The sequence below is a fragment of the Corvus kubaryi genome, unplaced genomic scaffold (assembly GCF_017639235.1).
Source record: "Corvus kubaryi isolate FWS band 111438036 unplaced genomic scaffold, C.kubaryi_AGA036_p1.0 split3-73, whole genome shotgun sequence".
In the NCBI taxonomy this organism is placed as follows: Eukaryota; Metazoa; Chordata; class Aves; order Passeriformes; family Corvidae; genus Corvus; species Corvus kubaryi.
Genome location: NW_024582091.1, coordinates 16001627 through 16018408, shown reverse-complemented (window position 1 = coordinate 16018408; position 16782 = coordinate 16001627). Strand labels below are relative to the sequence as shown.

The following is a 16782-nucleotide window of genomic DNA, read 5'->3' as shown; positions in this document are numbered from 1 at the left end:
CTGCAAAAGTCAAACTGATCCACTGGGTCTAAGATAATGGTTCACAGTAGAATATTAATCCAACATTATAGTGGAGGAATGTGTGAAAGAGGGAGAAAATAGAGAGGATCAAGAAAAAATCACTCATCTAAGGTAATCAGCATTCAGGCATTATTGGTTACTGTAACTCCAAAATGCAGATTATAAGGCAAGTTTTCAAACAGCCTTCAAAAATGGCTTCAAATTTTGCACACCAAGAGACTCATTCAAAGGTAGTTGAGGACAGTATGAGGTCTAACACTGGCTTTTTTGACTTTGGATCCAGTTTCCAAAATTTTATGGGTGTACAATATATAAAACATTAACATGATGAAGAGATCACCACACTCCAGAACTCCTCAGAACTTTGTCCTCTCAAAAGCATTCTCCTTTAGAAGATACCTTACAAGCTGTTTCTTTAATATGGAAATAAGTGTAATCTCCAAAGAGAGTGCAACTGGCCCAGTGTGCTGTTAGTCATTGCTGTTGACTTGGGGTGTCCGTGTCAGACTGTTGTCCCAAATGTAGGCTCGTTACCTGGTGCATGGCACCCATTGACACACCAAAGCGAGGTATTTCAGTTTTTCATTCTAGTTTGTGCAAACTAGGGAGCTAGGTGGTAACCCACAAAAGGCTGGCTCACCAGGCATCAAAACTTTACACTATTTATATGTTTTGATAAACAAAGGCATCAGCATTCATTGGTTGCAGATTACATAATGTCTTTTGAAATTAGTACTCAAATCCCTATTTGCTAGTTATATCTCTTGTTTCTCATGCTAATTAGCCTGCATGTGCAGTTTTTCCCACCATTTGAGTCTGGGGTCCGTTTTGAGTAAGTGGTCAATGACCACTGGGTTGCAATCTCCCACTGCCAGAATTGCCTTTCCCCCAGTTAATGGTTATTTCTGCTGACTTCACTCCTGGTGGCTACCAGACAGACAGCCCATTCATCTTGGGATTGTCTTCCCTCTTCCTTAAAACAAAAGACTAGCCAAGCATACAATGCTCACAATACAGTTTCTTAATCACAACTGTTCAGCTGTAGCTACTTAAAAGAAATTGCAAAGTTTGATCCAAACCTTGAGGGGTTTGATATTAAGACTGTCAGACTTACGTGTCAATGTCAGACTGTGCTGACTCGATCAGGATCCATCAGTAAGGACTGATTTTCAAAACAGGGAGAGGAAAAGGAACAAACATAGATGTGGAAGGAGGCAAGAGGATGTTAGTTAGCCAGGAGAGTCAGTGGGAGCTGCTCCGTGCTCTCCATGCCCCATGAGCTCTCTCATGTGCTTTTACATGCCTGACTTGCTGAGTGCCAAGGCTGCTCTTGGTGGTTGCCACATAGCATATTTAAGGCTATCAGTTTTGGGGACCAAAGCTCCCTTATTCCATACTTGTGCCTATCCTGAGGATAGAGAGCAGCAAATCCACGTTTGTGGTTGCTCTTGGACTGCAGTGGCAGCAGCTTGTTGTTCCCCAGCCTGGGGCAAAAAAAGGGGCATTTGGTGTCTTGCATTGCATTTCCTCAGCTGCTGAAGCTGGGCACTGAGCTGAGAAGTTGCTGTCACCTCAACAGGCTCTTAAAGACTGGTAAGACCTCAGCAGTGGTTGCTTTTGGGAACATTGGTGGCTGCTCTGTGAGTTGTTGGGAATCCCAGCCACAGAGCTTGGGGGTTATTGCTGCCACTGGATGGTGAGTTTTATCAGCCCTTCCCTTGGTTTTGCCCACACAATCTTTCAGTTGTCTTGGTGACAAGTAGTGGCTGTCTTTGTGTGCCTTGGCTATCTTTGTGTGGGAGCTAGGTTTGGTCCCAGTAACAGGTATCCACTGTCAGCACCTGTCAGCCAGAGCAGCCAACTGCAGCGTCTGTAGGAGAGACATGGCTTGTTTCCAGCTGGGACCACTGGATGTGGAGGACAGCAATCCTTCCTTTCACAGAGGGTTTGAGTCTCCTGCCTGGGAATGTTTTGATCTGTAGACTGTCAGAACTTGTTAGTCTGCTTTAGGGAATGGGGAGGTTTAGAAACTGTCCCTCGTGTGACTGTTTAAACATTGTGAGATGGTCTGGTGTTGCCCTAAGGGTATGTGCCTGCCTGCCATACAAAGAAGGGTTTGGCAGTGGAAAGCAGCCCCACTGAGCAAGGTGAAGGCATCCCTGTAACGTGTGATGTGTCCTGTCTGCATTAACTGGAGTGCTGTTGGTCAGGATGCTGCGGCCTGAGCTTTTGCAAGGCTGACACACAAGCACAACCCCACTGAGGGACGATGATCAGCCCTGTCTGCTGCAAGGCCTTGCTGTAATGTGTTAGAAGGGCTTGATGAACATAGCAGGGATGTGGCAGCATGTGCCTGCTCCAGGCAGGTCTGCTCTCCTGGGAGTCCCTGCTGCAGGTCTGAATGGAGCTGCTGGTGTGGAGCACATTTGGTGTGCTGCATCATGTAGCAGGGAGAGGGACAGTGACTGCTTTGGGGACAGTGCCTTGCTGAGAGGTGCCCAGGGTGTGGTGATTGTGCAGGTGGCTTATTTGCAGTCTGTCACTGTCCAGAAGCCTGTCCTGCTCTGTCATTAGCCTGCTGGTTTGATGGTATCGGGGGACACAATTCCAGCCACGTGTTTAGTGCACAGCCCAGGAGGAAGTGTGGTTCTGTCCTTCACACCTCTCACTTTTATTTGGTCAGAGGTGCCCTGAGTCCTCTGGGTGAAGGTGGAAGCCATGGTTTGTGTGGGGGAAGACTGGACTCTGAGGAAGGCAGGATACAGCGGTGACACCACGTTCCCAGTGCGCAGGGAAGACAAGGCACGGTCTCTGCCAGCCGTAAAGCCCCCGGTCTCAATCCCCTTCCTGCCTACGGGTTTTGCGTGCATGGTGGGAAAGGGTACAGCCTCCTACTGATCCTAATTAAAACCACAGATAACCCGCTCTTCAGCAAGTAGAGAAACTGCTGTAGTGAAAAATTAAAGGATTTTGATCTGTGACTTGCGTGTATATGCAAGCAGCAGACCAAGACAACCATGCTTAATTTTGCAGTCCTAGATTAACTTCTCTGAACCTAATTGGATTAATTTTTTCTTTCTGCCTGCTTCAAAATGACTGTCCAGTCATAATACAGAAATGTTCTGAAATTGGAAAAACAAGAGAGAGAGTATTTTCTTGTTATTCTGAATTTAAAAAGTGATTATTTTCATTTCTCATATGCAAGCTTAGCAATAAACAAATGAGGAATTGCACTGAAATATGTACGAAGAAAAGTAAAACTCTAGCTGATAGACTTTATTTTAGTGGTCAATTCAATTTAAAACCCTCAAGCTGGAGGTGTTATCCTCATTTTTTACTTATTGAAGAAATAAGCTTGTTGAGGCTTATCCCAGCAGTCTAGCAGCTTGGCAGGCTGTTCCTCCTGTAAAGGACTGAGATAATATTTCTAGTGGCATTACAAAAGTGAAAGTCATTTCTGTGGAACTTTCTATTCCCTTGAAAAGGTCGTTGTAGAAAGCTTTGGAGAGAAACAATTTTTTATTGTAAAATCCACTGGAGGGTCACTCTGCTTGTTGCAAGTTGTTCAGGCATGCACATGTGATTTCATGTTTTGCTTCTTAGTGCTCTTTTAAAATGAATATTCTGAAGTTGAGTCATTTCAAATTGTGCACAAAACAATTTACAAGGGAATAGGAATTTTGTCCCCCCTCTTCCCAAAAGTTATGTTTTGTTTCTTAATGGACAAAACATGCATTTTTTATAAAGTGTAGTTGCAAGGTGACAGTGCTTTATGCCTCACCTCATAGAAATGTGTGCCATTGGCAGTCATGCAGTGTACAGGATGAATATGTGAGACATAGTACATTAGAAGATTTGAGTACCCTAGTGACAAGGGATCTTGCACCAGATAGAAATGAGGCTCAGAACTTGTCATGCAGGAAATTAACCCACGAAGACTTCAGAAAGCTGCTTTATATGCTAATGTGTTTTAAGTATGCAGTGGAAGCAACTAGAAGAGCATGAAATATGAGGGGCAGTGGGAGGAGTGGCGTGGGCATTTCCAGCACCACTTATTGCATCTGAAAACCATGCTAGCTGTGGCTTTCGTTTTTATTGATAGAAGCCCCATGGGTGAGGAGAAGAGAGGGAATTATTAAAAAGATCTCTTCAAAAATTGTGACACGTGGGAAGAAACTATGATTTAATGCACAGCATCTTTCACTTGGAAGAATCTTGATGCACATTAGAAATACAATTTGTAGTAAAACTGCAATAAAGCTGAAGCAGAGGCTGAGTGGAACAGTGACAAGGAACTGAGCCTGCAACCTGATTTCCTAAAACCAAGAGCAGATGCTTAGGTGATGTGCACCAACATAGCACAACACAGCCTTGCTTCTTGCTACAGGTTACTAGATGCCACTGTGGTGCTGAAGAAGGCTGCCAAGGAAAGGAAGGAGAGAAAGATAAGAAACAGAGGGAAAAAAATTAATGAACAGGATTCACAGACTGGGAAATAGTGAAGTGAGGAAAGAAAAGTGATTAAGAAGGTAAAAAGTTGAAATGAGTCTCTCTCCCTTAGGTCTTTGAGAAGATGTTCATATAATTTTCTAATCATGTTTTTTTCCCACAGCTCATTCATGGTTACATCTTCTACTTACAGCAGCAACATCAAAAATTTATCTTTAAGCACTGATTCATAGAGGCATAGAAATTAGCTGAGTAGGAAGGAGTAATTTAATCATATAACATCATCTACAGATGATTACATGCATGGGATTAATGAAGAAGATTCCCCTTTAAGAGGAAGGGAGCAATGTTTGCAAAGGTACATTGAATAAAATAGAGAATGTTGAAGAATAATTTTACAGCTGATGAACCTGGAATTTATCCAAAGTCAGATAATTTTAAAAAAAAAAATCATTCTTTTTGGCCCCAAGTGAAAAACAGATGGCAATTAGAAAGGGTGACTATATATTGCATGGGACTCTTATGAAATACTACATGACCGATAAAAAATACCACAATATTTACCGTGTCTTCTTAACCAATAAAACAATTTAAGATAATTCTTCATAGAAATCATCTGGGTGTGTAAAGGATGAACATAAACCAGCTTGTCTCACTGATATTTGCAATGGTTAAACAACACCCAGGCACAAGGACCATCTCTGCACTTAAGCTGGAAGCTTGTATTTCCCCTCAACACTGTCATGCTCTTTACTTTTTGATAACTGGGATTCAAAACAGAGGGGTGGAAATAGAGTCCTTAGAAAAGATTCCTTTATTCTTGTAATATCTTGTCTTGAATAAACCAAATTTTTTAAAGTTGTTTTTTCTTGTTTGGTTGGAGTTTTTTGTGGTTGTTTTTGTGTGTGTGTGTTTTTTTTGTTGTTTGTTTTGTTTTGTTCCTTCCTAGCACATGCAAAGGACAAAGAAATGAGAAGTGGTAACTACAGACAGCTCAGGTGCATGGCAGTGAAGTCTGAATAGTGACAGTCTTTTACATAAAGTTGGTGAGGCAGGGGCTTTGTTTTAAACGTTTTGGGAAGTTCAATCCTATCATCTATCTCCATTCAGGAAGATCAACAAAATTAATCTCATGCTGTGAACAGCTCGGTACATCATTGTGGTGAGGAACCCAGAACTTTAAAGGCCTGTGCATGAACCAAATCCAAGTGGCTCAGGACATAAGCAACTCTTAATGTGTTTTTGCTGTGTCTGTATAAGCTGTGCACTAGAGAGAGCTAGCTCACCTCAGATGAGGATGTGATCTATACGGGAAAGGTGGAGAAAAAAAGACAGACAATACCCAGAGAATAATTCCTCCATTGCCCTTGTTGACTGCTTTTCTTTCAGGAGTCTTACCGCATCACAAGTGGTTTTGAGAAGGAAAAACCCCATCAACTGCAAGGAACAGGAGAGATGTGGAAAGTTCATGGAAGTGGTGAAGACAAAGCTTGCAGAGAAGAGAGTTGTGGTTGGCACAGGCAGAAGAGCGGGAGCTGAGTGAAACATGGGTAATCTGTGCAGGGACAAGTCCCTAAAAGTGAAGATACAGGTCCATAAAACAATAATATGAGGGTCACTTTTAATGTGGAAGAAAGGGAACAAAAGGATAGGATACAGAAGAAAGGCAACAAGTTTAAAAAGTAGGTAAATTAGCATTTGAAGAGCATGTCTTTTGGGGAGGGCAGCTTATTGATGGGTGCAATCTTTATGGGTGTATGAACTCACTCCAAAGCACTGGCTGCTTACACAGAGCAAAAATCCAGGATGTGGCCTGGATACTAGTAAGACAGAGTAAAATCTGACAGACTTGAACAGCCACAATCATGGGAATTCTGATCACTGCTGAGACGGGGAGAGAACAGGGACTTGCTCTAGTAGGACCACAATAAATGTAGGGATTAGACAGAGTCAGAAACCCAAAGGCAGGACAGGGAGCTGGGGTTGTAAAGCAAGACAACTTTTCAAGGGCACCATTAAAGAAAATAAGGCTTTGAGGATGCAGAATGGTTTAGAAAGGTTAAGGAAGGTGGATGTAGTCTGTAGGTCTTGAATACATCACTAAGAGCTTGTTGGGAAGACCTTGTATTGCAGACCATGGTGTGAGTGGGCCCGATCAGGGTAGGTGTGAATGGGGACTTGCCATGGACAGGTCAAGAAATGTCTCCAAACCCACGGTAAAAGCAGCAAAAACTTAACATAGAAAAAAAAAAAAGAGAAGTTGTCCAACAGTGGTGTCAGACTAGCAAAAGTTTTTATTTTCATGAGAAGACCAGTAATTTCTGATCAAGCTGAATTGTTTTAAGTAGCCAACCCTTTATATTGTTTCTGACTTTGATTCTGAACATGAGGAAAACATACATCTTCATCAGTCTAGTGGCATTTGTTGGAAAACATTCTCTGTGTTTAGCTAATGACTTAATTAGAAAATCAGTAGTCAGCTGGCAGTGAATGGTGAGCCTTTATTTAACAGGGAAGCACGGAAATTAGGCATCCATCTGTTTTTTCCTGTTAATTACCTCTAGATATTAAAATTGAATACAGCCTCCAACCTGATTGGTAGTTTGAGTGGTAATAGTGGAGTTCACACACTGAAAGGAAGCCATTAGTAGAAATAAAGATGATGTGGCTCCTGTATTTCACAGTTTTCGTACATGTTTCTGAAGCACTGCTACCTGCCTATGACAGCTGCTGTGGAGGTCACATTCAGCATTTCCAGCCCTTCAGCCACACTTACAGCTTTAAATGAGCATTAGTCTTGACAACAGAGTTAACTGAGCTGCTGTTTTTCCACAAGAAACATGACTGCACATGGCTTTTCAGAGCAGTGTTGAGCTTTGAGGTTTGATGTTTGTAGGGGGCTTGGACTAGTTGGCCTCCAGAGATCCCTTCCGAACTAAATTACTCTCTGTGCCATGTGCCCTTAGGAGCAGTAGTCAGAGATGGAAGCCTCTCTCATTTTGTTGGTTTTCCCCTCTGAAACACCTTTCACCAGCACTGTCATTCCCACCCCCTCTCTCTTCATAGCAAAGACCCCTGTGCAGCCCACCCCACAGCTGAGCCATAGCCCCAGAGACAGCCCCAAAGAACCTGGCTGGGGTGCAGCTTCTGCCTCAGCTCAGTTCCTTGGGGTGGCTCAGACTGTCTGCTAGGGTAGTCTTGCACATTTACTCTTCCCTTTCTGATCATCACTGCAACTGGGCACTCTGTTCACCCAAAGGATGCTAAACCTACCCTTATAGCCATAACTGCTTGGGTGTCCTGTCTTCCCTCACAGAGTCAACGTGTTTCAGGAAATTATGCCCACTCTTTATTCTTTAATAATAATTTCTATTGAGCTTGCTGAAAGAAAAAAAAATACTACTCTGCAGCACTTCTTATGAATACCATATTTTTATTTTAATTTCCAGGTTTGTTTATGTTTTTCTTAATAGTGTATGTACTATGGGGAGCTGCTTTGGAAGCTTTATAGCATCAGGACAAACTTCCCTGGTTTCAAACAACAGTTCCCACCTCCAACAAGCTGCAAAGAGGAAAAACCATAATGGATGTCTGTGCTTCCCCACTAAAAGAAATTTTCAGTGGCTGAGATTAATTTTCCCCTCCATTTAGGTATTAATGTTAGCTAGTAGGGAACCTAAAGGCATCTGGAGGAAGCAGCTGCAACAGTAGCTTCAGAAGGACAGCTGGAGATAAACATCCCAAACTCAGGCAGGGAGCCCTGAAAGAAGAATCCCACTGTATGTGGGTAAGCAGCTGATGCCTTAAGAAAACCTAAGGCATCACAGCAGGTCATGCTTTTGTCGCCTTCAGACTTGGTTTATGCTCAGCTTGTGGCACTGCATCTTTCCAACCAAATGCTTTCTCTCACCAGTAAGGATGTCATTTCTCAGTTCCATTTGCAGTTTATTGCTCACAGATTACTTACACTTCCTTGACTCTTGATAAGAAAGATTATTGTCATCTTGTAAATTTTCAAAACATTTTTAAGAGATGGCTTCTAGTGCTGTTATAGCACTTTTGCTGCCTCTAATGTTTGTTTTGATGGATTTGGAGCTGCCATACTGTAGTTTTCACTGTTACTGCACGTCAGGTTGACGTATGTGATATTTCCTCTATTGTGTATTGGTGTAATTCAAAAAGAATTTGTCCAGAAAAATGGACAGGGAAGAAAATTAGGGTGCAAGGCGAATAATAAATATTTAAATGGTACTTAGGAATTGCTAATGGACAGTATCAAATTCTCAGCTTTGATTTTGCCCCTTCCCAGACTGACTTCCACAATATTTGAATCAGGACATTTTAACTTCCATAAGCACAAAAGACAGAATACAAAGGACTCTTTGTCTCTCAGGACAGAGGAATTAAGTCTGTGAAAGACTCCCAGAGCAAGAAATCCTCCCAGACCACCTGACCATAGGTTAAGTGGGCAAGATTGCCATTGCAAATTGTGAGATGACGACAAGGCATATGTGCAGAGTGCTATTTAAAATATTTTCCTGATTTTTTTTTCTGATGTTCAGAAATAATTTGGTTTTAGCTGATGTTTTTGAATTTCTGTATATTGCTGGTCTGCTGAGAAGATATGCAGTTGTCTAAGTTGGTGGGGGTAAGATCCATAGACCTTTGGGGTTATGCACCACAAGATCCAGGTGAAGCATGGCACAGGTGAATAATACCACCCTGGAACTGACTAAGGCACAAGGCCTGAAGAAATAGGGTTAGTGGAATTGAAAGTGTGACCACTCAGATGTGCAGTTAGTTTCACAAGTATGACTCTTGCTAGCTGCATCCTCTCAACTGCCAAACAAACTGCACGGGTGTCTGCCCAACACCTTGAATGCTAATCTGGAATATTACACAAAAAGAGCCACTTAAATAATTCCCTTGGGGTATGAAATGGGATCATTTCTAGATGCAATGAACTGAACTTTGCTTTCTGTTCTGGGAGTGTATTCCTGAAAAAAGAAATAGTTTATTCTGCCTCAGCCCCAGGTGGAAATGGTGGTAATTTTCCTCCTAAACGGCTGTTACAGCTTTTTCAGAATGCCATGGTAAAGAGGTGCTGTTTAACTGTCATGATCATGAAGTGTTTATTAATTTTTGAAGGTGTATTTATGGGGTTCAGTTTATACAGTGCATGATAATTTAGATGTATGATTCTGAAATGGAAGAAGTAAAAAAGTGAATATCGTTATTTGCTTTTGAATCATTGATTACACAAAATGTCTTAGACATGAGTACCTAATACTAATAATATTTTTGTTGTTGTTTCAGTTCTAAAAAATCTTTTCCTTTATAGAATAAATTTATTTCAAACCCTTTACCATGAATAACACTAGAGATTAAAAAAACGGCATAATGAATTACAGGCTGAAGAACAGTCAAGCAAATAGGCAAACACAAAAACACCCTTCATCAAGGGAAATGGTGGCAGAGTCAAATAATTTTGCTCATTTTTAAGGCCAGGAGTCATGTCAGTGCCATCATCTCTCAGTACTTTTAAGTATGTTCTCGACACCTGATGAGCTTTCTAAAGGCCAGCTTGAAATCCTCGTTAAAGCTCGTGTACAGCAAAGGGTTGATGAGTGAGTTGACATACCCAAGCCAGGTCAAGAAGTCTGCTACTTCTGGAGAAACAGTGCAAATGTGGAGGCCCACAAGCAGTTCCTTGATGAAAAAGGGCAACCAAGACAAAATGAAAGCACCCAGAATCAGCCCCAAAATGCGAGCAGCCTTTCGTTCTCGTGTCGTGGAGATCTGCTGCCGGTCACCAGCCAGGTCCAAGTCATTCTCGAAAGGAGGGATCCTCACGGATGCATTGATTTTATCAAACTCTGTGGTTGGGTCAGATGTGGAGAAGTCCGAGACACAGAACGTCTGTGTGAGCTTGCAGCTGGCAAAAGAGTTCTGGCTGTCAGTGCTCCTGTTGCTGAGGTGGCGGCTCGAACCCCGCTTTTGGTAAAGGCTCTTTGCAGCATGGTAAATTCTGTAGTACAGGATCAGGATCAAAGTCAAGGGGATGTAAAATGCTCCGAATGTGGAATAAATCGTGTAGATGACATGGTCATGCTGAATGCGACACTCACTGGGAATATTAATGCTATGGTGATTTCTCCAAAACAAGGGGGGCATTGATATGAAAATGGAGATAGTCCACACGGTCACTATCATCAGCCCAGCCCTTTTTGCCGTTCTTTTCCTGGCGTATTCGATAGCGTCTGTGATGGCCCAGTACCTGTCCAATGCAATGACACACAGATGAAGGATTGAACACGTGCAACAGGTCATGTCGACGCTAAGCCAGATCTCGCAGATGAAGTACCCCAAAGTCCATTTATCTATCATTATGTAAGTGATGCTCAAGGGCATGACGAGAACAGCAACAAGGAGATCTGTCACAGCCAGTGAACATATGAGATAATTTGCCGGCTGGTGGAGCTTCTTGGTTGTGGAGATTGCTGCAATTACAGCAGAATTCAGTAGCATAGTCAAGGTTGTGATTGTGGCCAAGGTCAGGGTAATGAGCATCTTTTCAGTTACTGTTTTTGGCTTTGCAGCCACACTGGCTTCAGTGGTGCAATTTGTGAGATTCATTTTCCCCTCCAGGATGCAAGAAGTTGGTAATGAAGAGTTCCAGGTTCAGAAGTTATCCATTTGAAAGAGATGCTCTCGGTGCAGTTTTTTTTTTTTTTTTAATAATTCCATATTCAACAGAGCAGCAAAAAGCTTCCAGGTTTCATCCTGTTCATTGTTTTCCTAGAAGATAAAAACACATCAGTTAGTCAATCTAGGATAATCCCACCTTTTGGTAAAAAGTTTTCTATTTCTAATATTATTATCTCAGATAAAATGTTGGTCTGTTTTCCCTTCTCTTCTGCCTTTTCTCTCCCCCTTTCTCTGCATTCATTGTTCATTTTTTTCTTCTCTAAAGGACAATTTGGGCCAGATTCCTGCTGATGTGAAATGGTTATTCCTTCTTTGGTTTTGGAGATTTTGCTTAAAGTCGAAGGCTGGGCTAAGGGACCTCCAGAAGTCCCTTTGCACAAACATGCCTATGATCGTTGTGATACTGATACCTTTTCCTGATAGTCCTTTTCCTGCTTGTTAAAATACACTCCAGCAGACGAAGAGCTGAAGGAATTTGCCTTTTCATTTTAATTGCTACATGAGTGGCATCAATTACTTCTATATATCACCTTTGGAAAAAAAGCAGCAGAGCAGCCTATCTCGGCAAAGGCATGCCAGCATTTCATAGCTTTCTATTCTGCTTTTTCATATCCACGTCTGTATTAATATATTGGAAACTGTACTCAAAAATTACTTAGGTTACCTTTATCATGCAGGTTTCCAACAATGTTTAAAAGCTTTATGGCAAATGCTTGGTTTTACACAGCACATCAGTGTTGGTAGGAGCTTATATAGTTTTGTCTAATTATTCCTGACATTTCACATATCCCACTGTGAGTGTCTTTAGAGGAGACAGACAAAAAGCTTCTGCCACTGCTTTGAGATTTCTATCTAATTGTGCTCCCTGTCAGGGAGTCCAGTGTGATGCAAGGTACAAACAATAGTTGAAAAAAAAGTTTAATTTTTTTTCAGAAGTTCGTATATCTTTTCCATATATCCCAAACACTAACTGAAGCCAGAGTTAACAGTCCATGAGATGCAGCTTGGGATAACTTCTGGCACCTTGCTTACTCATTTGTAATTTATCTCGGTGTAAAGGATGTGGAAAACTGAAAGTCTGAATCCTTTTCCATCAAAATAAACAGGAAGATTGCTTCCCCTGACTTCATTTATCAAAGAGTAAAAAGTCTTCTAGGTTAGTTGTACAGGTTCCCTCAGCAAGCAGGGGAATAAGATAGTGGCTGCTGGAAATACACTTCTTCCTTTTCGAGACAAGCCTTTAAGGAAGATGGTATGAATCATATCCTGGAAATGCTGATCTTTCTCTCTTTTGACTACAAGTGGCTCCTCCACAGTTGCATTTAGAATACACGCCTGATTTTTATATGGCTAAATTTGAGAGGTAAAACCCATTCTCACTGACACCAGTGGGACTTGGATTAGGCTCTGAGTTTGCACATGCAAGCGAATGAGGAATTAAGAAATTGAATGAGGAATTATGAATTTAAATCTAGTTGGCTGCCTAGCTCTGTGTATATATGCTCTTCTTCAAAAATTGGAGTGCCATCTTCAGAATGAGCTGGAAGAGGGAAAATTAAAAATAGAAACTTTAGAAAAAAGCTTCTATTTGTGGATAGGATCTAGGAAAGCAGATCCGTACTGCCATAGTCTCTAGGTTAGCAAAATGTTTTAAATTCTGCCCAAGGAACTGCAGAACCGCCTTCCCCCTAAAGCATACTCTACTCTTAAGAAACTACTTTAAACAGCTTTAAACTGTGAATAGCCTAGGAGGAAATATTAGGCCTGATTATTGAAAATTGACTGGAGAAGTCAGATGGAAATCCATCCATCAGTCTTCATGTCGTTACTACCTCTGGGGGCTCGGCCAGGGCTCACGTCCACCCTCCTGCAGTGCCTGCTCCTCACCCACTCTCTCACTGTCCACGCTTGTCCAACTGTCCTCACTCTACTTTTGTATTAGAAGACACAGATAGAGAGTACTTTGGGCCAGGAAAGAAATAATGTTTTAAACTGGGAAGTGATTTACAAGGAGATGCCAGTGATTGACCTTGCTTATTAATACAGGGCAGGATTTAAATGCTACTTATCACTAATCTTTAAAAATGCAGGTGTGTTTGTGGCTGTAACATGAGTGTTAACAAGGAGAGTTTTACTATCTCTAGGCAATAATAGCTGGTTTCCAGCATCTCTATCACTTGCATACAATTGCTATATATAGTATTGCTATCACTATAGTAATTGATTGTGGTTTTCTAAGTGACATCTTGGAAGGGACATTAGTAACTGTTATTTAAAGTGCTCTCACTAAAAGCACTGCTGTGTTTATGTTTTGCAGCTGTATTGCTTTAGGCTGTCAGTCATTTCCTACAGAGAAAATTTTACACACACAGACTAATTTCCCACATTTGGTGCAAGAAACTCATCTGGCTTCCTCCAAATGGGAATCAATCATGTTTCATATTAGCTGATTATTGGTAATGGCTTTGAGTGCTGTTTAGGAGGAAGAAAGGGGAAAGAGTTTGATTAATTGTTCCTTAAAAGGAACTGGACCATTTTAAGCTGTAAGGTGGCAATGTCCATGTCTGCTCTTGCCAAAAAAACATCTCCCCCTTCTCAGCAGAGTACCACAGTGTAGCAGAATACTCTGAATTTCTGCTGGACAGACTGACTCCCACTCCTTGGCCACTGAACTTTGCACCACTTCATAACAAATGGAACAACATCACTTGGAGCAAACAAGTGGAACTGGCATTGCACATGTGTATGTTTAAGGCAGGTTAGTTCCTTTACATCCATGGTTTTACATTTCCTCTAAGCAATTATGGCACTGTACAGCTGCTACATCTTTGTGCCCTTGACAGCAATAAATCAGTTTGACTCTGTTAAACTCTGAATTGGTCTGAGTGCTTTTCACTTTCAATATTTCCATGATTTGAGCTGTGAAGGGCAAGAATCTATACCATGATTTGTGAGACAGTTTATGGAAAATATGACTTAGCACATTTATGATAATGGTAATATTTCAAACCATGAAAAGATGCTAAACTTTCAGTGCTCTTCCTCTTCCTTCAAAGAGGTTTTCTCTTCCAAGTTTATGTACAAAGCACTGAAATTCAGGCCTTTCACTCGCAACTTTCTAGATCATCCTGCTTTTGTAAAGTCAACAAATCTTGGACTTCATGGCTCCTTGGTAATCAAATAATAGAGCTGATTTTAACCAAGGATTATAGGTTTCCAAACACTAAGTATTGTGCTCTGTCATGCGGGTATTGCTTTGGGTTTCTGAGGATGTCAGTGCTGCAGAGGTCACGTTATGGATTTATATAGGCACTGATGCTGCTTGTAACATGTCGTATTTGGAAAAGCAGCATCCAAAAGCTGAGAAAGTGGAGATGGTCATAATCACACCAACCTGTGGCAAGATTGTCAGCAAAACAAAATCTTCTTGTCACCAGGCAGCTCCTATTCACACCCACAGCATGAGATTTAGATGCAGTTGTATTGTAGGCAAAATGAAGGTAAACTATCAGAAGGTGCATCGGGGTTGCCTTACAGAAGCATAAACTGGGGTAGGCCAATAAAGGAAATCACTATTTTTGTGTGAAACCCAAAATTTTACAAAAACCTGTCTGAGGAATTCCTAGCTGCACTATGGGACCATAGATTTAGGGATGTGACCTTTTCCTACACAGACTGAATGAGGCCAGGAATGAAATTACTAGGAAATTTGCACAAATTGACCTATAAAATTGACCTTCAAGGTACAATTTACCCTGGGCACACCACTGAACCAAGCAGCATGATGGAAAGACAGGTTGGAAGGACTCAGCAGTAAGCAAGGTGTGCGGAGGCCTAGCTGTGTGTTTGCATCTGTGGGCATCTGACGAATGTTCATACATGTAGTGACCCTGACATAAATAACCAAAGCACAGTACGTTATAATCAAGGATATAATGGCCTGCAGTCTGTCTTCGTGTAATGTAGGTTTCTAGGGATACAGGGATTTCTCTGCTCCAGCTTGGTCCTGGCCAGAGGATGGGCTGAGTGAACAGCACTGGGGACACTGCTGGGTACAACAGGAGAACATGCTGGACACGACAGGTACCAGTGCAGGTGCCTGGCACAAGTCACAGGTGAAGCCCCAAGGGATGGCTGGGTTTTGCAGGTGGAGTTACATGACATGCGGTTGAAATTCACAGGAGAGTGGAGAGGAGCACTGGGGACTTTTCGGGAGCACAGGTTGTAAAACGCACAGTACCTCAGTCTCTCCAACAGTAACTGCATATAAAGCTGAGCTTGCCTACATCGATTCTATCAGAAACTAGATTTCACTAGTTGTTGCAAAACTGGGACCAGTGGGGAGGAGGTAATTTGGCTAGAGTTTTCCTTTTGGGAGGAGGCTGAGATGGAGAAAGGGAGTGTCAAGTCTGGTGAAAAGAAGGATGAGAAGTGGAAGAAAAGATAACAAGGGAAAAAGCGAGTATGCATTGCTCATCCACAGCCAAATCAGGGCAATAACCCAACTTGTTCAGACCAGAGCACATGAGTCAAACCTGACACCATTGTTGGGAGGCTGGGAGGACTGGGTTATTCCCAACCAGCATGGGACCCAGGGGACAGAGGGATGCAGCACGCTGGTGCTGCTGTGTCAATGCCCACACCAGGCCTGATGGCTTTGGAAGCCATCACCTCCTCAGGGCAATGAGGTGAGTCCAGGTCCTCTTGTCCTGTTCCAAGAGCAAAACCAAGTGTTGGTGCAGGCCAGTTGTGGGTGTGTGCAGGAAACCTCACAGCTCTGCTTATTTTCCAATGAAAACTAAGTTCTGTCTAAGAGGTTGCTAAAATGGCAAGCTGAGAAGCGGTGCTATGTCACTGCTATCACAGTTGTCACTGTATATTGTGATGTTAATCTCTGTCTCTTTCACTGAATGCCAGGGTGCCCATGTTTTAACTCCCTCAGCATTAGAAAGGGGATCTCCGCTTGTGTATCAGGAAGACTTCACCTTCCTTCCCAGTGAACCTTGCCAGCCTGGAGGATTTCCTTCCCAAGTTAGAAGCCTGGGAGAAAACTGATGGGAGAGGGGAGGTGCTGCCTCTCAAAAAGCCCTGGTGCCATCTGATCTGGAGTCAATGAGAGACCACAAGCCAGCAGTTTTGCAGGTTTTTTTTTAAATAAATCCCTCCAGCATTACACTATAGAGGTAAGCTTTTCTGGTGCAGATCTCGGCACATGCAAATGAGAAACAATAATTAGTGATGATCTTCAAACCATGCTCCCTCCCACAAGCAGTGGTATAATTATCATTCACAGATGATTACTCATTTTTATCTACTTTCAGTATGAAAGTTAGTAAATCTTAGGCAGTGAAAGCTTGCAAGATGCTGCTGAGCTGCAATCTGATACAAACTAGGACTTAATGCACATTTAATCCTGGTTTTTGCAGACATAAATAAAATTCTCTGGGGGAGTTAAAACACAGATTTCTCATAAAAAACTAGAGTCGCACCCTACTCTAGTTGCATTATTTTGTAATAAATAATACTCTAAATTTATAGTAATTTGCTCTAAAGAACCTATCAAATGAAAAATAACTTTAAAACTCATTTTCACATCCCTTTAGA

General features: G+C 42.0%; 1 protein-coding gene across 2 annotated transcripts in view; it reads right to left on the bottom strand.

Moving 5' to 3' along the window:
* Positions 1-3282: 3282 nt before the first annotated feature.
* Positions 3283-16782, bottom strand: part of HTR1E (5-hydroxytryptamine receptor 1E) — a 39036-nt gene continuing 25536 nt past the window's right edge. For both annotated transcript variants that reach the window (XM_042017004.1, XM_042017003.1), the window contains exon 2: positions 3283-11268. In XM_042017004.1, coding sequence (XP_041872938.1) covers positions 10012-11106 — 1095 coding nt within the window. In that variant the 5' untranslated portion in view covers positions 11107-11268 and the 3' untranslated portion in view covers positions 3283-10011. The remainder of the gene's footprint in view (positions 11269-16782) is intronic.